We start from the raw sequence: 17809 nt of genomic DNA on the forward strand, positions 1-17809 counted from the left end.
GGGCAACAAATAACTGTCACAAACAGTGTAACAGAGGAGAGAAGAAGACTGTTCATCTGGAAATATGATGGTATCCACAAAGGAGCTGTCAACAAAGCCAGTATCGAGAAGTGAAGTGCTTTGTGACAGAAAAATAACAAATTTAAAGATCTAATCGTAAATATTAATTTGGGGAATAAATACTGTCTCTCTCCCCAAAAAGAAACCATTTTGAAATACCTCGTAGATATCCTCCTACACGGCCCCTAAAACTGCAGCGCTTATTAGAGCAGACCTCTTCTGATGAAGCAGCCAGTTCCCATCTCTCACCTACAAGCCCACGGTCGTGCCAAAACAGCAGGGACAGGAAGAAGCGGCAGCAGGATGAGCTGGTGAAAAGGCAAAAGAGACAACCGAACAGAGAGAAAAAGGAAACCGCACTGGGTGTGTGTGTGACAGTGGTGACCTCAGTGGCCACCTACTTTCTGTTTTCACGCTGTAAGTCCACAGTGGTTCATTAATTGGCTGACATGACAGTGTCCTTGGGCAGAGCTGAGACATACTGGCAAAGCCTCGAGGTGATAAAGGTAACTGAGGAAAGAGTAAAAAAAATTCAATAAGGCTGAAACTAAGGATTGAGATTTAGAGCATATACTGAAAAATATGGCCTATATGTATTTATGTATAGGATGTCGTGTGTGTTTGCCAAGCAGCTCTTATTTACAGTTGCTTAGACATTTCAGGTATTAAAGTAAAAATGAGAAATTCTTAAATACTGCAATGCGCTTGATGTGATATGTCAGAGGAGTAACGAGTCTGGTGAGTGTATACATTTACATGCACAGCCGTGGGACTATGGCGTGTGTGTGGGTGTGTGTGGCCAAAAGGATGCAATCGTCAACTCTGAAATGGTATAATTGCGGTGTGAAGAGGCAGCTGCGTTCTTCACTCAGGCCATCAGAAGAAGTGATGTTCACTGCGCTCACTGTCCGTACACACACACACACACACACACACACAGCCGTACACACACCGTTTTTAATCAACTACATCTGAATTACTCATTGAGCATGCGGCAACACAAATATTAAGAATACAGATGCAGTCAGATGATTTACAAGACCTGTTTATAATATCACCCCACACCCACAAGTTTTACTCCACCGCACACACACTATTAATGAGCAACAGGCCTTGGCAGTGCAGAGGTGGTCCCAGCATCACATTTGTCCTCAAAGTGCAAGAGTCTGTTGCCTGGACATTAGTGTCCCTGAGGAGGGTTTTGACAACCAATCATAAGGCCAGGAGTTCACTGGCTGCTCAGGATGCAGTCCTGCTGATAAAAGGATGAATTGTGATGTCTAATTAGAATGTTTGGACTTAACAAGTTAACAAGACAAGTTGATAGAGATGTCATTCTTCAGGGCGAAGCCTCGGGCAGCATTGCTTTCTGCTGACGGGAAGACCGTACACAACGTTATCACACCTTCACAACATTTTTATTGACATTAAACCTCTGCTGCTTTCAAATCAAAACAGGAAAGAATTAGCTCTTAATATGTGCTCTTAATTAATAAGAAAAAGGTGTCTTTAAATTGTTTTGACTGTGGGTGCTTCAGTGATTAGATGATGTGAAAACCTAAATTAAAGGAGTATTCAAGAGATTAAGCAATGCACTTCCATAAAGTTAGGGTATTTGAGAGTAGGGGTGGGAGTGACAACCAAGATTGGTTAAATTAAGTTTACACCACAATGGGTTATGAAGCCATGAGTCAAATTGTCAGGGGAAATCTGTTTAGAGCGCCTGCATGTTTCAATAAAAATATTGATATTTGGTGCCAGTATATCGATAATCATATCGCAAGAGGAAGCAAAACGATATATTGGCGTATTGATTTTTTGTGCCACCCTTACTTACAGAAACATTTTAAAAATGGTCAAAATAATGGCAACAGAGACCAAAACATCCTGACTTTTTGCCTCTGTATGAGTCACGATCCTACATTTCCCATAACTTGACAGCCTCTTCTGTTAGACCCTTGATATCTGGGGAATCCTTGTATCTTTCAAACTCAACATCCCAAGTTTGTACCTCAGGCTTTCTTTTACAAATATGTAGGCTCTAATCGTCACATCATAATGACATAGAGACATGTTATTTTTTCCCTTTGGAAAGCTCCCTCTAGACAACTGTTTTCATTGGCTAAGTAGAAGGACAGAATTAGTTACTGGAAAAAAATATTAATTTTAATGACGTTGATTTCAAGTATATCAGACAACTCAGTCAACTGTGTGGACTGTATGCATGAGTGTGTGTGCATATGTGGCCACTAGATGGAAGAATGCAGCTTTACCACATGAGAGAAGCGTCTCCAGTTGTGTACGTGGGCGTTTGTGTCCTGCAGGATTCATCGTCGCTGTCGCTCCAACAGAGCGCGGCCTGTGATGTCCCAGAAAAACTGAGGAATCACTGATAGAAACTGCACAACGCTGAGGCACAAGACAAATACGGAGCTCCACATCCAGCTCATTTCTTCCTCCCTCTCACACTTTCTTTTTTGGTGTCACTCTCCCTACACGCTTTTTTCCCCCTGTTCCTCGACTTTTTTCTCCCTGGCGTGCACATACCACGTGCAAGGCTGAGAGAGACAGGGAGAGCATTCATTACTCAGGGTGAATATACATGGCACACATTCAAACTGCCAGAGGTGAAATCCTCTTCAGAAGTCAGTGATCTCAACACCTGCCCATGGCTGATATGACTCTGTGTGTGTGTGTGTGTGTGTGTGTGTGTGTGCGCGCGCGCGTGTGTGTGCGTGTTGCCTGGGCTTTTGAGAGGAGCACTCTCAGTGACGGCTTACAGAGAGACAGAATGAGGACGTCACAGGTGAGTGAATTTGCTCAAACTGACAGGTGTACACACACAGATACACGCACGGGCTCTCACACACATGCAATCATACCTCTGCCACATACATGCTCTTTGTTTCTCTCTCTGTCTCTCTCTCTCTCTCTCTCACACACACACACACACACTGACGTAGGTCTGCAGGAGCCAGCTGGGTCTTCTGCAGCAGCACTATCACACATGAATAACCGAGGCTTCTTCTCTGCTCTGCAGCATTGACTATTCAATACCTGACAGGGTGCCTTATGGTGTGTGTGTGTGTGTGTGTGTGTGTGCATGTGACAGAGAACCATCCATATAAGCGCATACTTAGTTGCATGTTTCCACCTTAATCATAGTCAAGCTGCTCCATGGTGCATTGTGAGGAAATGAAAGAGAAGAGCTAGAGCAACAAACAGATTAATTAGCAATAATGTGCTGCTGTATCGATCCCCGTAGTTTTACTCCCTTTGCTCTGGTTCTCCTCCACAAGGAGGCTGAGGTCAACATCAGTTAGAAAACATTACAACTAGAGCTGATTTGGCTCACAAGCTCTTATAAAAGTCAGATACACACAGTGAGGGCACTTTTTTCCAGCTGCCTCAAGACTGGGTGCACCCGAGGTAGCCATCATTTTAATGGCACCACAGAGACTTCAGAGTGCAAAACACTCACTCATCTCTGTATGGTGTTGGTGTTATTGATGGATTGTGTTCAGGATAATGAAAGGTGCCCTGGTTGTGCTTTGTTCTGCATACTGGATCGAATTCAGTGGCTGCTGTGTTAATAAAGTTAAAAACAAGGTCTATGCTGAGACAGATTGAGTTGTTCTCAAAGCACTCCAAACTTCAGCAAAGAATTCACATCTGTTATTTCGTATTATCTGCCCCCCATTATCGTCCCTCTTACCCAGGGGCGGTTCCTCATTTGGGCAATATGGGCAGCCGCCCAGGGCGGCATTTGAGCATGAGCTCCTACCAAAAAAAAAAAAAAGCGAGCAGACAGTCGCCCTCCAATTTTTGTTTACAATAACTTCTGAGATGCATTCAAAATGCATATTTGATGCATTCATATCTCATTAATAACACTGTCACTAATGTTAGGGGGAACCTAATTTACCTGTTGGGCAGCTTGAGTTTACACGAAACAAGCAGTCAGTCCGAGATGCTGCTGTTGGGTAGACAATACATAAAATAAGCACTGCTGAAACGTAGAGTAAGTTGGTTGGACCACTGTGTTTAACTATAATAGCTTTAAACTTTACAGATACTATTGAAAATGACAACGGAAATGAACAAGTTAGCCAATGTCACGTATCTCCTTAATGCAAATCAGCCTCCATTTGTGTTCCCATAGTGACTGTTATTGTTCGCAAGATTTCAAGGTGACTCTTTCAATATAAGGAATAGTTTGATTGAAACCATATAACTCTTGGATCAACTGCCATGAAAGTTGGTACTGCCATGCGTGTCCCCCTCAGGAGAAACTGTAACAAGGTTGATGATCTCCTAACTTTTCATGAAGCATAAGCCTCACTGGTGTTTAGTGCTAATTAGCAAAGGGTAGCAATTGTATGCCAACATACTAACTGTACTGTTGCTAACTTACTATACTTGCTTAACATAAGCATTGCCACTGTGAGCATGTTAGCACGCTGATGTTAGCATTTAGCTCAAAGTACCACTGTGTCTGTACAGCTCAGAACTGCTAGCATGGCCTGGTCCAAAATTGTAATCTTTTACATAATATTTAGTAAAACAACAAACAAAACAAATAAAAAATGGAGCAAAGACCACATGACACAACTTAACCACAAACATCTCATCTCTTTATTAACTCAAGTGTAGCTTTCCATCACAACTGTGCTGTGTCCTTCATAATTTAAATTCCTTTTTCACACAGGTTTTTTAATCACTACTGATTTTCTCTGGCTATCTTCAGCTGTATTAATCAGCACCATTCAGTCATCGTGCCCTGTGAAAGAAGTCTTGGCGAGAATCAAATTGAAACATGCTACCACTTCTGCAGGTGTTAATGAATCATGATAGCACCCATGTCAAACAGTAGTGAACATCTTGCTGTGGGGAGGCTTCCTGCCATATTTTGTTTCTTCTTCCATTGCTTAGCCTGTAGATGCAGCAGAATTTGTGACAGCAGGGGAAATAAGAAATGAGAGGTACATGTACTTGATTCAAATAAGTAGGCATTTGGGAGGACTACTCTGAAATCTTTGATTGCTAAAGCCTGTTTTGCTGCTTTTTCCTCTCCTGTACTTTATGTCTTCAATCATCTCTCATCTCAGTCTGTAATTTTGCCTCCAAAGTACCACTCCATCCTTCTCTGTACCTCTTGGTGCGGCTTCTCAGTCATCTTTATAAAGAAGCAAAGCTCTGCACATTAAACACAAACCCAGCATTTCCATTTTAGCATTAAGCACATGGGCAAAAGTGTATTGTAAAAGGGGTTTGCTTATAGATTAACCAAAATTACCATCTTTTAACTATATTTCATTATTATTAATGATTATTAAGTGTTATTTTTGGCTGCAGCAGGCAGCTGTTTACAGCAAAAAAAAGATTCAGTGAATGCTTTGTGCCTATTACCAAACAACAGACAAACAGACATAGTTAGCGACTAGCTGGTGAACATTTAGCAGCTATAGAGCCAGATGTTTCCCTAAGGGCTTGGTAAAGACCAAATAGAGAGCTGAAATAAAATGAAATAAATAGTGGACTTAAATTCATCAGGTGTCCAAAAACTTGACTCCAAATTAATGTTAAAGTTTATGGAAATACGCAATGGTTTGATACACAGTTTACCAAATCAATTTAAAAGGTGGATAATATGTTAGTGTTGTGTTTACAGCTTGTTGCTGCTGCTTCAAAGTGGCCAAAAAACCCCAGTTTTTCAAGTTTAAGGTGTAAGTAAAATAAATTAGTCTCAGAGCAAAACAAACTTTTTTACTTTGAATAATAAATAAACGTACTGCTCTTTGAGTGCTACTCATGATTTCTTTTATTTGCACCTGCTATAAACAGGAGGTGTCTCAGGGTAGATGCAAATGCAAAAGTTTTTTAAGTTGTGATGTGTTCGGAGTTAGAAACAGGAGCCCATATGATTTGAACCGTAGCTTGTCCCTGAACGGGGCCCTAATTTCAGCTGCCAGCTGTTGTAGGAACATTTGACAGACTCCTCTTTTCTCATGAAAAATAGAGGAATTATTAGATTTTTAGAGGAATACAAAGTTTTCTGGGGCGTCACTAATTTTTCATGACTAAAACAACAAATCTTTCTTCAAGTCTCTCATCAAGTTTTCTAGTTCATCCAAGACGTTGCTTCCTTGCACCTTGCACTTCTGCTGCCACTACTCCGTTGTGTGCTGTTGTGTCATGCCTGAAATTCTCCATCGTTTCAAAAGTTTCTTCATCCTTCCCAAATTTCTTCTACCCTCTTCCCTTCCTGCCATTCCATTTTCTTCTCTCATCCATCCTACTGTTCCTCATTCTACCTTCCTTCTCCTTCAAGCTCCACCCTTCCCTCTCCTTCCCTTTCAGATGAGAGCATTAATTTTTTCAAGGTCTATCTGTGGCACGCAGTGGCTCCATGGAGCTTCACTTCTCCTTAAACACAAATTGATTTCACGCTCAAATCCTCAGAGTATAAATCACAGACCCTCCACCTGCTCCCCACTACGTCCCTGTCTCCTCCTTTTCCCCCTTACATCTCACTTTGCGCCTCCCCCTCCTGTCACATCCTCTACGGCTCTCTGCTGACATGCACCTGCGCGCACAAACATGTATAAGCGTACACACACATACACACACCTCTGAGTCTGACCTGAGGTGTGTGACGGCTGGATGGGCAGGGACACTATGAGAGAGAAAGCTGGGAGAGAGGGGAGTGAAACAGTGAAGGCCGGAGGCATCTGCAGGGTGGAACAGGGCAGTTTCTAGAAAAGGCTGTGCTTAGGAAAATTGAGGAGCTATTTTCATGCCACATTAAGTTACACCAGCCTTCCACTATGGGACCGTGCTCAGACAGAGAAGGCTTGCCTCTATTGTGAAGGCTAATAATCAACGCAATGGAGTTATTACCCAACACTACATTTCACTGGCCTAACCCAGACGGCATCAAAGACGGTGAAGGGAGGAGAGGGGAGGGTGAGACATGAATTCCAGTGGATTGTAACAAACGCTACTACCTCCAGCTCGGCCTCATTCACTTAATATGCTTCAAGTTCAGTTCAATCTCAGAATGGATATACGGGTGAATGGGATCAAAGTCACACGGGGGTGACACAAAAAGGGGACAAACAATGGGAAAAATACTGAATAGGAATTTCCATTACTGCGCCTTTGATGTCTGTCCACCATCATTATGGCATCAGTAGAGGTTGGTGGGTGTAGGAGCCCTTATACACGTCTATATCGTTATTATCATTATTAACACCACATCCCACCGCTGTCACTCTGGGGCAGGATCAAATATTAAGCCCCCTGTCACACCAATGCATGCCTATCACTGCTACGCTGTGTAAGTACATTAACTCTACGGCATCTGAAAGGGGTCATTATCAGCAGAAGCGTGAATGGGGCCGATATCAAAAGCATTATCATACAACATGCTCCCACACGCCTGTCAGTCAAGTCCCCAGCGAATATGTTTGTGTGAACAGATGATGGTATCAAGATGTTAACGGTATTGCTTGTCAGCCAGGGGGCACAACATGTGGTATATTGTCTGTATGAACGCAGTCAATTTACTGACATTGTTTGCATAGTGTTGCGTCTCTGGTGATAATAGAGCACTCACAATACTACTGTATGTACATTATGCCGATGCCATATAAAAAATACAAATGAAAGTAGATTACTGTATGTACTCCAAGTCACGCATGGACTACATACAGTCCTACTGTGGGCAAATTGAATATTAATATACTGACTCTGACTTCATGTGGGAGCAGCATAAATATAAATGAGAGGATTTTTCCAGTATCATATAGAATACAATAGCCAGTATAAAATGTGAGAATACAGGGAGTCAGGCAATCCACAGCCTACAAGATGCTTCAAAAATATCCATAAACTAGGGCCAACTTATCAGCAGCAATTTTTTGTTTATAAGATAAAAAAGGAAGAAGTTAAAAATGCTTTTTTAACAACTTTTTCACATTGCAAAGTGACATTTTGTCCAACCAAACAGTCAAAATATTGGAAATGTTTGCTTGAAAAACCTCTAACATAAACTCTCTTCAAATGAATCAACCTTGAGGCGTAGTGACAACAGCATCAACATCTGTAGTTATGGTGCAATCCAACGTAAGAGCTGTAATATTAACATCTTTTATGAAGCTTAAAACCTGGTGTGTTGCTTTATATGAGTACCCCAACTATTTGGGACTGCACTTCCTGACATTTGGGGGGCTTGAGAGAAACAGATATAAATATAATGATCAACATCAAAACATAAGCATCCTGACTTTTAGCCTGTAGTACAAGTCGAGGCCCCCAAACCCTGGATCTACACTTCCCATAATGCAACTTGATGCCGTCTTTCATAGAATGCTGTAGGAATTAGTCCTACATCCTGATTTTAATGATTTGTTCCACGACGCAGAATACGTCAGTAAACACCCCACACATTAATTCTGAAGCTTTTCATTGGTCTTAAAAAAGGCAGAAGTGGCTTAATGAGACAACAGAATTTGTTGAGAACATTAACCGTCACCACGCCGAACACTGAAGCTCAGCTGGGGTGACTTCGATGTCATGTGACCACGGTGCAATAATGCCGGCTTTTTACTTCAGGCGATTGGATTTCCACTTCAAAATTCATAAAAGTGGTGTTAAATTGTGAAAAAAAACCTGAAGAACAAAACATGTTTCGTAAATCTTTGTTTGCCACAGAGCTTATTTCCTGCAATAAATAAAAATCCAATGGAAAAATCCCATGGCTCTGGATGAGTAAACACTTTAACAACAAAGAACCTTTTCAACAAAACAGATGTTGAAAAAACACTTTGAAATTTTGAAATTGGTCATCCAAAGCTTTCTTTTTTATAGAGTTACTGTATGAGATTGCTTTAGTAGAGGCATTCATTCATGTTTCTGTACACCATCCCATTGTACATCAATTATATATTTACTACATTTGCTATTTTCAAAAAATGTATTTGTCCTCAGTAGGCTTCTCTTGGTTTTACCTGAGTGGGTATGTGAGCAACTTCATTACCTGTTACTACTCTTTCCCCTGTTTTAAAAGTCTCGCTCAGAAACCTACAGGAGGCTGTGGGAAGGAAAATGTTCTGACACCAGACATCAACTGTTAGATCTTCAAAGCCCCCTGAAACCTTTTTGAACAAAAGACAGGCTGAAAGAGAGAGAGCAAACACATGAATTAATCTAAAACACATCAAAGTGATTTAGTATAACCCACACCGTCACTTTTTCACCAAACACTTTATAATACCTGTGATGAAAACATCTGACAGAGCGGCTAATTCAAGTAAGAACTGGACGTCTCTGTCGGGAAACTCATTTGTTAAAGATGACAATAGTGGAGACCATAGTGTTTGATTGCAAAGAGTCTTTTTATTTTTCCTTGTGTTCAAGTACGGTCCTCTCTCAGCAGGGTCATCTAAGAAGCATGGACACACAATAACACACAACTCGCACCAGAGCCTGAGCATCTTCAGGTGGGATTTCTCTTTTGTCTTGATTGGGGAAGGAAGGGATGGGGGGTGGATCTGAGAGGGAGGGGGCCTGATCAGCAGCTTTCACGTTTAGGTCAAGTGAACAAGAGTCCTGTTGTACACCACATAATCATTTTTTCTCTGCGAACATTTGTTGCATTTAGTGACACTGACATCTGCACATAAAAATTATATATATATTTATATTTATATTCATATATTCATAGATTTGTCATTCTATATCAACAATTCATTCTAGTGATTTTTACCTTGGTTTTTCATGTTGTAAAACTGGACAAACTGTCAGTAGGAATGCCTTGTTTGGACACTGATTTTTACAGGAACGCACACACACATACACGCAACAGAGGGCATACACACACTACTACACACATGCATGCATAGATACGCTCGCTCAAGTTTACGTGTACACACACGGGCCACGCATTCTGTCACATACATGCACACATACACAAACGCGCACGCAAACACACACACGCACACACACATACACGCACGTCTCCACACACGCACGCCCATACATGCTCAGCCAACACAGAGAGGCAGGTCTGTACACCTATGGGAGGGAGATGTAACTCATAATCCCCAGCAATAAGTACGGCTTCACCTGATCAAAACACAAGAAAATAAAAGTTACAAACAGCAGAGGGAGTCATCCGGTCATTGTCTGTAAACTTCGACAGAATGTCCCTTGAAAGTCCTCTAGGACTGGCCCACGAGGTGTCAAAGTTTGGCACAATGTCATGTCTCTCTCTTTCGCTTTATCTCTACTGTACACTGAGATGTACAATGTTCACGGTGGCTCTTGTTGGACAGACCAGGTACTATGCACAAGTGATGATGAGTAACCACTGAAAGTTGACATGGTCAAACATATCAGCTCCCCAAAAGGAAAAGACAACCCTTTCCAAAGACAGAGAGTGTGCTTTAAAACATACACATATATTCTTTAGGCAGTGAAAAAGCACTTGTTGTTGTTGACGGGGACTCTGGAGTCGATGCTGCTCTGCCAATCTGATGCTCTGGCAGCCTTGAACTGCTCTTGACGTTTGAGCGTGTCCACAACAAAATTCACTCGATGGAGAACACAAATACTGGAGGGGTTTCCTCTCTGGCTAGGAAAAGGGCAAAACAAAGGTGTCTGCTGACATCCATCCTGACGATGTCTGTCTTTTCTGCTTCTTTTGTTCACATTTCACTTATTTTTGTTGCTTTTGTTGTTTTTAGTCAGTAGTCAGTCATGGAAAAAAATCATAATTTCATAAGTGGCCCCATCAAAAACATGTGTAATATACACACTATATCACCTTTGAACTGTACACAGAAAATAAAAATGCTTTTTTGAAAGAGAAAAATTTAGAAAAGTACAAATAAAAAAAGATGTAAAAGAATAATGACAAAAAAGAAGTCTGTTGAAGATGACATTCTTGGAAAACAAATTCAGTAGCTTCTGTAGGCGGCAAGGCCATCGCAACAAAAAAGAGGGGATAAAAGCTGTGCTACGTGTGTCACTCAGTTGAAATGGTAAACATCCACTTCTTGCCTTGTGCCTGATGTGCTTTCGTCTTTTTTCTGTGCTTTTATTCCTCCTGACCTCCTCAAGGATGCTCATGTCATCTTTGTCTCCCCTTTCTTCCTCCCTCTGCCTTCAAAAGGTCAGGCCACTTTCTGCTCCTACGGGCTAAGAGCTCAACCTCATCCACTGCCTATTATTTCTTGATCCAATCTCTCTCTTCCTCTTTAGGCCTCTGCGTACTCTCTGTACCTGCTTGTTTTCTCACTTCTCTTCCTCCTATATTCCCCTGCCCACTCCTCTCTCACCTTCTCAAACACACTTCTTCATATCTACTCCCACCTTATCCACTCACTGGTGCAATGGAGCTGACTCTGAAGAAATAAAGCGGTCTGGAAAAAAAAAAAGGAAAATGTCGGCATGCACATGCACAGTCTCTCTTTGTCACTCGACCAGACTTCACTTCGTAACCCCATCTAGCTCTGTCTTCCCCTTTATTTTAGAGAACACAAATTTCCTGCCACTGGCTACAAGTTTCCGCTTCAACATGCCACTGGCTGTCACTTTGTGTTAATCTGCTGTTGATCGCTTGCAAAAATAATCCCTTTAACACACGCACACACAGACTCGCACTTGCCCCCCCATCATCATAGTCTAACTAGACCCAGGAGTCAGGCGAGGCCGGGTAGTGGCTAGTCTCGTAGTTAAGTTCGCTGTATGGCCGAGAGGCCGAGTAGAAGTCTACGTAGTTGCCAGTGGATTTGAGGCCCAGGTGCATGCGCAGGTCTTCCCGCGGGTCTCGGGGCGGTCCTGCAGTGCTCGGAGGCTGCTGGGGTTGGGCCTGAGGCTGGGCCTGTGCCTGGACCTGCGGCTGTGGCTGGGATGGAGGAGGTGGAGGTCCCTGGTCCTCGTAGTAGACCTCATCGAAGCTCCGGCTCTGGCTGTGAGGCGGAGGCTGTGGCGGCTGAGGCTGGGGGAAGGAAGGAGGGGGAGGGTAGGGTTCGTAGTCTTTTAGCACAGCTGACGGGCTGTCCTGCTGAGGCTGTGGGGGCACGACGCAGGGCTGGGTCGGAGCCTGAGTGGGGGGAGCGGTGGAAGTGTCGGAAAAGTGGTAGGTGGGGGTGAGATGCAGCGGGCAAGAATGGAGAGTCATGGAAATGTGAGTAGTGGGAGCGGAGTGAAAAGAGAGGAGATAAAGGTGGAGAGATGGAGAGGAGAGGAGAGTGGCAGGTGGAGAGTGAGCACATGGAGAATAAGGGTTTGAAAGGCAGGCAGGTATGGGTAAAAACTCTCAGATAGGAATCACTTGGGAAGGGGCTCATGCTGTGAATTCTCTATTACATGCAGGTACTGAAGGGGACAATTTATCTCTACCATTGTAACTCTCATAGGCTGGTTGTATGTGTGTGTTTGTGTGTAGATGTGTGTCTGAAAATGCAGTCATATGTGTAAAAACCCTCAGAAAGAACACACCATTTTTAGTTGTTTACTTTAACGGCCAGCGGAAAAACTAAAGTTTGTATCAGGATAAAAGAACTAGCATTTATTATAAATGTAATACAGTTGATCAAGAAAATGTGCACTTCTCATCTTCCTAGTCAAGGGCTATGATGCTTTCTGTTAGCCCTCCCTCTTCAGCAGCAGAGTCATTAAACAGAAGCAAATAATTTGTGCAATCAACTGAGGTAATCATTTTAATTGCCAGTTGGGTGTGGTTTCAGTTTGCAGTGGTTTGACACTGTGTCTATGTGTGTGTGTGTGTGTGTGTGTGTGCGTGTGTGCCTTCTATCAGGCTGCCATCTCCCTAATAACCACCTTGTCATGACAGCATATGCCAATTTATGAGAGCCCTGGCGACACACATGCACTGCTAAGACCTGCTGTGCTGGTGTGTGACTTTGTGTACATAAAAAAGTATGTAGAACATTTTTTTTAGTGTAAGAGTATTTTAACTCACCTGGTTTTGCTTGATATCATCGCTGGCCGTCAGGTATGAGTTTCGGAACAACGTAGATGTCCCGCAGGATACTTGAACTGGATGGACAAATAAAGAAAGAAATGAGAAAGACAGCACTTCAAAGTGAATGAATGATAAAGATAACTAGAACCACTACTGCTGCTAATAATAATAATTCAAAGACCAACAAAACCGTGGGAAATTCCACAATTGGCTTTGTCAAATATCAGCTAATTAGAGTCCAAATCTTTCTGCAGTCTGTTTAAAAGTTTGGCAATTAGTCTGTCCTTTGTGGCCTCAAGAGAACATTGTGAGAGAAAGAGAAAAAAGAAATGAGCAGGAATAAAGTAACAGAAAAGAGACCAATAGATATAAAGAGAATCACAGACAATGGAAGAGCGAGAGGAAGAAGAAGAAGCAAATACAGAGAGAGGGGAGATGTTAAAAGATATTGAACAGAAAAAAGATAGAGAGGAGATGTTAAAAGATACTGAACAGAAAGAGATAGAGAAAAAAATCAAAGGAGGAATAGGAGGAAGAGAAGGAAAATAGTGCGGGGTCACAAACAAAAACATAGAGGCGTGAGGAGAAATAAGGAAAGTTTAAAGAAGAGAAATAAAGATAAAGACAGGGATAAAATAGAATAATTTAATTATTCCTTGTCTCTTCATCACAAACACACACACACACACACACGCACACACACACCTGCCATGCCATCTTTACGGGATGTGTGCTCTCCTTTGTTGCTATGGAAACCAGCGTTGGTTGCCGTGGAATCGTAGTCCATCTTGCGTTCCTTCAGACTCATCATCTCTCTGGGGGAGGCTGGAGCGCTCGCTGCACACACACACACGCACACACACACACACACAAACACACACACACACACACACAAAATAATGAGCAATAAACCCAGAACAGCATGTGCCTTCACACTCGGCATGCTTATATTTGTGTGTGTGTGTGTCTTGTTCTTTCAAGGTGCAGAGTCATTATTCATCATTTAGCTTGTCGGCATCAAGGGTCACCTCCAGCATGTTGAAGGGCTTCTGGGAATTCACACACACATACGCACACACTTGTTTTTTGGATACATTATTTGAATATCAAATTCACATCTGGCACACATTTTCTCAATTCAGACAATCAATCGCAGCAAGCAGTGTAACTGAGGAGAGGCGTGGAGTCAGCTTATCACAGCCGCTCGTTTAGTGGTTATTTGACAAGAAATACAATTATGATTCGCCTCACACCAATTTACAATCTTATTCATGTGTGTTTTTTACTGTTAACTTCCCAGTGCAGCTGAGATTTATCGACAACTTTTTCTTCCAACAACTTCAATGTCAAATCTATTTTACGTCTTCAAACCTCACAATTTTTCTATTTCTGTCACTTTCTCAAGCTTTGAGAGCAGATCTATTTTCCACACGTGAATGCATCGCCACACATATGCCTGTGTGTAGCCATCCATAATCACACATGCACAGTCAAGGACAGATCCAGCACACAGACTGTACATGCAGTGGTTTTTTCCCCTTCTCTTTCTCTCACACACACACACACTAAGCATGTCACAATGTAATCCCCTTAAAGCAAACTTAAAGTGCTTACTCAGTCCCTGTTATCTTGGCACACTGAATTGCCAGAATCCTGCGTACCTGTGTATCAGCCCAGTCGGCTTAGCTAAACATTCCTGTAACTATCCACCATACATACAGTATATGTTATATATAATGTATACCCTCACAAGTGAAGGACATTCTAAAAATAAGCTGTTTGGAGCTGTTGATCCCACCTTTGAGAATTGCAGACTGTAGATACTTGAGAGAACGTGCACATGCATCAATACCTAACACACACACACACACACACACACACACACACACACACACACACACACACACACACGCACACACACATTTAACAGAGAGCACCACTCTCAGTTGCATAAGCACAAACAATTTAAAAAAAAGGAAATGTAAGGCACGCCAAAAAAATCAGTATAAAAAAGCCTTTGTTCTCTTTCGCTGTTCTCCTACAGTACACCCTGATAACAGCAGCTGGGCAAAACACTTGCAAAATATGACCAGCCAAACAGATTAAAGACTTTTTAAGTGGTTTTTCGAGTGCCTTGGAATCTCAATTTATCTATTTGAATACTAAAGGAATACTTTTTTTGAACCAACACTTCAATATTTGACATTAAAAGCAAAGGTTCGTACATTTGATTAGGGACTATTTGGTTGGGGCAAATTTTGCAAATCAAGAAAAGCAGAGGAAGACAGTCTTTTATAATGTTTTGGTATTTATTTATTAGCATTTGACACCTCTGCTGCAGATTTCCATTAAGGTGGGTGCTCAAACCTGTCACAGGCACCCCCAGAGACAGTGCCGTCACTATTGGATATTCACCTGCTGGATATGGGAGCCTGGGAGACTCGTTCTATCAGCGCAAAACACAGCAGGACCCTGTGGGGGCCTTGATGGATGCAAAGGTCTCTCTCTCCCTTTGTATCTCCCTCTGTCTCTCTGCCATCCTTCGCAGCCTGCAACCTCCCCGGCTCGTCTCTATCTCTTTCACAGTTTTACCACTCTCTCTCTCTCTCTCTGCCTGCACGCCATCATTACTCCTTCCACTTTGATCCATCTCTAAGGGGCCGGATTGCAGTCTGGAGCATATGCAGAGAGGAGATACAGATGCATGTGGGTGTGTGTGTATGTGTGAGAGTGCATGTGCGTGTTGAGGCAGCCTGTAAAGAGTGCAAGATCAGAGGGAGAGGTGAGAAGAAAGTAGGATTACCGTAAAAAGGAGTAGGAGGAGAAGAATAAAATGGGTGAACTAGAAGGGCCGGACAAACGCAAAGGCGAGGAGTGTAGAGAGGGGAGGAGCGGGGGAGAAGATGGGAGTCATTTCCAGCCATTTTCCATTTACCCCACCTCCTCCATTGTACAACTCACAAATTTGTCTATGCACAATCATCTCAAAACTCCTTATTTTCAATGTCGCTGGCCAAAGTCAAATCCTCCTCCTTCACTTCCTCCTCACTGCATTAACCATCCCTCAATCCCTAATTCTTCTTGCCTCCTTGCTTTTCTCTTTATCTCCGTCTCTGTTTATCTCACCCCCCTCTTTCTCTGTCTCCCTTCTCTCTCTCTCTGTCTCTCTCTCTGTCTCACACACACACACGCACACACACATACACAAAAACACACTTTTTCTCTCCCACTCTCACCCCCTCTGTCTCTCTCTCTCCCTCCCTTAGCTGGGTCCTTGAAGACCTCTCTAAGCTTAGAGGAAGGAAAAGTACTTTTCTGCCTCATCAGCCAGCTAAGCCCGGTGTGGAGAAAGAACAGCTATAGGCTCTTCTACTACTGATGCTAACAGCTAATGCTAATGCGCCCTTTGCTAAGCATGAAGGCCAGTGGGCTCAAGCTAAAGGCTAATGGTAATCATACTTTACAGCATGAAAGCCTGTGGGTGGCTGACGCTAACGGCTATTTAACCCCGGTGTAAAGACTGATCGACTGGTAAATGTTGACACAAGTGGCTAATGTCTAAATTATAACTCATTAGCTCATGTGTGTCCTGTACCCTCTGGTTGTACTGTCCAGTCACATGTGCACATACCGTATGTACATGCTTAGTTTTGTCATTGCAGCTTTTGCCGGACTAAATTCATTCCATAAGAGCGAGATACGGGGGACCTTTTGTCACAAATGTTTTATGATCACAAGAATTTATAACTTAACCAAATCTAGAACGAAATATCCATCAGCTCTGGTCTTATTTCCTCCTTCCGTTTTTGAGGAGATGATAGTTTCACAACTTTTGCAGCTGAACTTCTCAAGAACCCATTGATCCTGCCAGTTGAGATTACACAAACCTAAATTTAGACAAAATTTAATCTCAGCTCTAAATTAAAAAAAGGGCTTCTTTTAGGAGAGGTCTCACTTGGAAAAGTTGTCCTGAGTCCTTAAACTGAAACTGGTGGTCAAGAAGGAAAACGCACACACACACACCTGCACATTAAAACACACATAATCTTGTGTTCCTCACCAGAGCGGTTATTTGGGGACGTCCTGACAGGAGATACGGAGGGGGTTCGTGAGGAGGAGTAGGGCCTCTGTCTGTCTCTCTCTATCGTTGAGGCAGAGCCCACAAAGTGATACTGGGAGTAGCCGTCCTGCAAAACAAACACACACAAACAAAGAAGAAACTGGTTACCGTTTGCAGTCCACAAACACAAAATCCAATATTAAGTCGGTGAGAAGTTTGGGATTTTTATTATTATTTAACATTATACAAAGATGAGTCCAAAAGGGGTCTACAGTCACTTCCCTTTAAACATTTCTAACACTTAGTATATGGGCCATCTGTGTTTTTGTGACAGAGATGATATTTTTTTTCATGTTTTTTCAAGTAGTCTAGATACCCTGATACTGATACAAATATAATGTTTGATCTCATATTCACACTTCTACATGTGTGTGTTAGTATTTTTACATACAATATCATGTGTTTTATTTTCTGTTGTTGTATTATACTAACCTGTAAAGTGTACACAGATTCTCTAGGTGATGTGCGCTTTAAATGAACTGATACATGGCAAGAATGACTTGTTTTTGTAATCAGAATACTGTCGTCTCATTACTATACAGAAGGATAACATATTTTTTAAACTTGTTTTGTGCTAGCATCCAACAATCTTTTACTGTGAAACACTCAGCTGAGCAGATTTTTAACTTCCAATG

General features: G+C 42.3%; 1 protein-coding gene across 3 annotated transcripts in view; it reads right to left on the reverse strand.

The window, feature by feature from the left end:
• Positions 1–2359: 2359 nt before the first annotated feature.
• The window catches only part of ctnnd2a (catenin (cadherin-associated protein), delta 2a), a 256428-nt gene continuing 240978 nt past the window's right edge, over positions 2360–17809 (reverse strand). For 2 of the 3 annotated variants that reach the window (XM_084340349.1, XM_084340350.1), the window contains exons 22-25: positions 17115–17241; positions 13760–13891; positions 13052–13128; positions 10990–12169 (exon numbers count right to left, since the gene is read on the reverse strand). In XM_084340349.1, the coding sequence (XP_084196475.1) occupies positions 11753–12169; positions 13052–13128; positions 13760–13891; positions 17115–17241 (753 nt within the window). In that variant the 3' untranslated portion in view covers positions 10990–11752. Of the gene's footprint in view, positions 2619–10989; positions 12170–13051; positions 13129–13759; positions 13892–17114; positions 17242–17809 lie in introns of those variants that run through there. The other variant, XM_084340351.1, reaches the window with a different exon arrangement.

Source organism: Pagrus pagrus, assembly GCF_965226575.1.
Source record: "Pagrus pagrus genome assembly, chromosome: 20".
Taxonomy (NCBI): domain Eukaryota; kingdom Metazoa; phylum Chordata; class Actinopteri; order Spariformes; family Sparidae; genus Pagrus; species Pagrus pagrus.